The sequence below is a fragment of the Polyodon spathula genome, chromosome 19, assembly GCF_017654505.1.
Source record: "Polyodon spathula isolate WHYD16114869_AA chromosome 19, ASM1765450v1, whole genome shotgun sequence".
Classification (NCBI taxonomy): domain Eukaryota; kingdom Metazoa; phylum Chordata; class Actinopteri; order Acipenseriformes; family Polyodontidae; genus Polyodon; species Polyodon spathula.
Window position 1 is genome coordinate 33,275,881 of NC_054552.1, and position 5,108 is coordinate 33,280,988.

General features: G+C 40.7%; 1 protein-coding gene across 1 annotated transcript; it reads left to right on the top strand.

Moving 5' to 3' along the window:
• Positions 1 to 867: 867 nt before the first annotated feature.
• Positions 868 to 4,898, top strand: LOC121295017 (ankyrin repeat domain-containing protein 34C-like). The gene is made up of 2 exons (XM_041219289.1): positions 868 to 1,268; positions 2,765 to 4,898. The coding sequence occupies exon 2, from the start codon at positions 2,816 to 2,818 to the stop codon at positions 4,433 to 4,435; it is 1,620 nt and encodes a 539-aa protein (XP_041075223.1). The 5' UTR covers positions 868 to 1,268; positions 2,765 to 2,815; the 3' UTR covers positions 4,436 to 4,898.
• The last annotated feature ends 210 nt before the right edge of the window (positions 4,899 to 5,108 follow it).

The following is a 5,108-nucleotide window of genomic DNA, read 5'->3' on the forward strand; positions in this document are numbered from 1 at the left end:
CCAAACAACACTGTTATTAAACGCCCTTCTGCAGTCAATGCAACAACCGCTGAGGATTCGCGTGGTCAACTTTAATTGTTTTGCGTCTGAGTGAAACTGTAGAGCAGACTCAATGATATCCGGTGTGCATTAAGACAAATCGCCAAAGCATCTTTGTTTTATAATTTAGCGAACTAAATAAATAATGCACTTATACACACCTACAAAAACAGTGCTTTCGCCTTTTTGTGAGTTTGTGTGACTAATTGAGCAGAGGCTCATGCATAATTGGTTACTGTTTCTTTTCAGCCAACTTTATTTTTGATAAGCAAATTGTTCTTTTAACAAAACACTATTCATTATAAACTAAAAAATACACGATCTGTTTTTTTTTTTCTTCATTGGCAATATGGCTGTCAAGTCATAAAATAAAGTGAAATATGGTTTGCCAGTTCTTATATACTCTAGGCCTATATGTTAAGTATTGTTTCAAATCTCAAAGCAACTACGTTTCTATAAGATTTCCACACAAGTAATGACTACATTAGATTTCTTACATTGGCATCGTACTTCATTTTACATACTGCAATCCGGTACACGTTGTAATTTGCGTTTAAAATAACAATAATGAGAAGAAGAAGAAGAAGAAGAAGAAGAAGAAGAAGAAGAAGAAGAAGAAGAAGAATACATGTGTTTTTATCAGTAACGTATTTGTGGCCCTATAAATACATCTGTTGTTTTCATCATAATAGTGATAGGTGCCAAATAAAACAGTTCCCCATTTGGAATTCACAAGTGGAAAGTGCCGGCTTAGTGTTTTTCATCATTGGTGCTGGAGAAAAAAGAAAGTTCTCATTAGACGCGCTGGTTATTTCTGTAAAGCTGACGTCAATGACATTCACGTTTCCTTCACCAGCGAAGAATATGTTATTTATAAACCCACTGTGAGAAATAATAAGAATGCTGCTATTGAGCTGTTCTGTAGCGTTACCCTAACGAAAGCTGTGCAGTTAGTCTACAGTGCTTCGGGAAAGGGACAGCACGCTGGAACTCAGCTACAGCGGCATTAGAATTAGAATGCTCGAATTTGGATGTCATTGGGATATCGGTGGAAAAACAAATCTTGAAAAGGGATTAACTATCAAGAACCCCAACGAGGCGATACTAAAAAAAAATACATTCTTCGTTTTTTCTTTTCAAATATTAGGTCTTGTACCCTATTCTAGCACTAAGTATTGGGGATGATGGATACTGAAGTCTTCACTCTGCAGAGAATTTCGTCTCAAGGGGTGAGTTAAATATTTTGTTTGAATGTTGTGCTTGCGCTTATGATGGTATTAGTCATTTATAAACAGATTACATAAAGTGCTGTCGCTCTAAGTTGGGGGGGGGGGCTGATTAACCCTTGGTGGTGAGCACATACCTGCACATACAGCAGTGAGCACATACATGTAACACGTCATTTTCTTTACACTAAGAAAGTCGTTTTTTTTTTTTTTAAATGTACCGGAGAAAACATACCGCGCATAAACATGCATGCACAGGATATAAAACTTCGCTTGCTGAAAATACAACTTACTAATGTGTACCTAAACAATGTATCCAGATGAAGAACGGCTTGTAGTCTGAAACGTTGTCGCATATATATCTTTAATCAATTAGTCACATTTTTGTAGACCTACAATACATTTTTTTTTATTTGCACCTTTTTAATACACTGCAGTTTAGCATTTTGAACATTTAAATAAAATAAATACATACACACATGATATTTAATAAATAAATAGCTCGAGGTTTACTGATATGAATTGATATATATATATTATATATATATATATATATATATATATATATATATATATATAGATATATATATATATATATATATTTATAAAGGATTTATTTGTAGTTGGTAATCATACATATGCTAAAAGAAAGCAGACTGCTTTAATAAAGGTAATACACAAATCCAAGCGAAAACGAGCGTGTATAGACTACCTTTTTAACACACGACCTTACACGACCTTTCAACACAAGTCTCGACTAGAAATATTTTCATTGGAAGACATTGAAAAAGACGTCCATTCGAAACGCTTGTCATTGAATTCTAGTGTATTGTACTATTTCTTAATTCAGCAACACTGATTAGTTTAATGCTAGTTATGGGTGATCCATAAATGTGGTTAAACTAGATCACGCAGCTATACCAGCGGCAAAAGCATGAACCTCAAACGAATCGTCTAAAGTGATGTATTATAAAAACCCTCGTACGCACAGACGCGCTTGGCTTTGATTCAGTACCCTGGACAGCAACTTGTGGACGTTTGAACGGACGCGGTGCAGTCGCCAGATCGACAAAGCACAAGTATTGCTGCTACGTATTACACTTGTTTTGTCAGAACCTTAAAAATATCTAATGCGTCAGTCATAGTAATTTATTGACATGATAGATTTTAAACAAAATGGATAAGCCTAAAAAAACAAAACAAAAAAAGGATCTTAAAAATATGTTTCCTCTTCATAATAGTCCACTCAACAATTCGGTATTAGATATTTTAGATCGCCATCTGGTGGGATCAAATAATATCATACAACATGTTTCAAGCCGTAGGTTCTTCCTGGCACTGTTGATCGAAAGAAAACTTTTTGAAAGCATCTTTTTTTTAAATGCGCATAAAGGTAGACCGTGTTTGTTAAAATGCACAACCCTTTAACATTTGGGGTGTTAACTGGCCAGGGTGCACGGCACGTGTTCATGATTCCCTCCCCACTCTTTTGTTGACAGGTTGCTCTGGTGGCTTCTCAGTGACAAGCACTGCCCATACTCGCCCAGAAGATGGATGAAGCAACGGAGCTGAGAACCGATGGGAACTCCCTTTTAAAAGCGGTGTGGCTGCGGAGGCTAAGGCTTACCAGGCTGCTTTTAGAAGGTGGTGCGTACATTAACGAAAGCAACGAACGAGGAGAAACCCCTCTTATGATAGCCTGCATGTCTAAACATGCGGACCAACAAAGTGTAAGCAAAGCCAAAATGGTTAAGTATCTGCTGGACAACAAAGGGGATCCAAATATCCAGGACAAGGCAGGCAAAAGTGCACTAATGCACGCCTGTAGCGAGAGAGCAGGCCAGGAGGTGGTGTCTTTGTTACTGGAGAATGGAGCGGATCCCAGTCTGGAAGACCACTCTGGAGCCTCAGCTCTTGTGTACGCCATCAATGCCGACGACAAAGCGACTCTGAAACACCTGCTTGATGCTTGCAAGGCTAAAGGCAAGGAAGTTATTATCATAACCACTGACAAGTCACCGTCAGGGACAAAAACCACCAAGCAATACCTTAATGTCCCACCATCGCCGGAAGTGGAGGACAGATATTCGCCAGTGATGTGCATGTCTCCCTCCGACATCGAACTGAAGACGTCCCCATCTCCAAACAACGACAAACAGCATGAAAGCATCTTCAGCTTCCAGACCAAAAGACCTAGCACCAATACCACCATTGCTATTGCCAAACCACACAACGAACAGGGCTCTCCCACTAGAAAGCCATGCAACCCCAAGCGGGCCAGGCTGCCCCAGTTGAAACGACTCCAGTCTGAGCCCTGGGGTTTGATTGCACCCTCTGTTTTAGCTGCTGCTGCTGCTGCTGCTGCACATGCAGAAGATTCCAAGAGAGCCACGTCAGAGGAAGAGGTCATTTCAGGCATCAATGGGCTGTCACTTCCCAAACGGCCACCTTTATCGCGACATGACAGCTTTGAATGCAAGGAAGGGGGGCCCACTTTCCCATCTGTAGGTGATCAGTTTTCTAAGATAACGTCCACACTGTCAGCCCCGGCCTCCAGAAAGCCATCTTATGAGAAATCTCATTCACAGCACCAGCCCTTGGCTAGAAGGAGCACCGTACCCGCTGATCAAGATAATGTAAGCATTTCTGTTTCAGTCCCAGCCAGCCTGCGTGATACGGTCTACAGAAGAAGACTGGGTAACGACCATTATGACTCTGACTCCCAGTTGTATTCGGACTCTGGGTCAGTGTCCTTCGATTCGGGGAAAGCTCCTTTGGAGAGGAGAAAGCACAACACCTCACCCTTAACTCTGCTGACAAGTTCCCGGGAGTCATTGGACAGCATCCCCAGCACTTCTCCTGGGGCTGTGCGACGCAGGGCACCCGGGCTTTTGGAAAGAAGAGGCTCAGGAACAATTCTGTTGGACCACATTTCCCATACCCGACCGGGCTGCCTACCCCCTTTAAATGTCAACCCCCAACCCCCCATTCCAGACATTGGCACATGTAGCAAACCTTCATCCCCGCTTACTACCTGCATCCGGTCCATAGTACCAGTAGCACCCAGTTCACCTATGAGATCGGACCTCAAGTCCAAAAAGAAACTTGTGAGAAGACATTCTATGCAAGTGGAACAAATGAAGCAGCTTACGGATTTGAACACTGAGTGAAAGTGCCCACTCCTTTTCTTTTTCACAACAGCTTAGTGTTGCCCACTTTAACACCAAAGGGCCATATTTTGAAGCAGGTGCAAAGGCACCACCGAGGCGGATAAAAAATTGTAGCAGCATAAAACTAGCAACAAACAACCCAGCAAGAGGAAGGAGTCGTTCAGTTATCATTCTGGAGTGTCTGGGCTGTTCATCTCTGAAAATGTCCTAGTGTATGCCTCTGCACACACTTCAAAACAGGGCCTGTCAGTGTGTCAGCAGAATTAGTACTACATCATGTTCTACGATCCATCATGACGTTTAAGATTTAGAAAATGTCTTGCATTACCTGTGAACAAAATGGTCTAGAATCATGTAACAGGCCAGTGTCAATAATGAGACAGAGGCAAGAAAGCTGCAGTTAAAGTGCCAGTGAAAACAAAACAAAACAGGAACAAAAGGTACATTTAAAAGAAATGATATTACTCAAGGTTACATTTAAAAGAAATGATATTACTCAAGGATACATTTAAAAGAAAGGAGATTACTTGAGGGTATTTTTTAAAAGAAAGGAGATTACTTGATGGTACATTTAAAAGAAAGGAGATTACTCAAGGATACATTTAAAAGAAAGATTACTTGAGGGTACATTTAAAAGCCGAGTAGATCATGTGTAATGCTACCGGAATTCTGC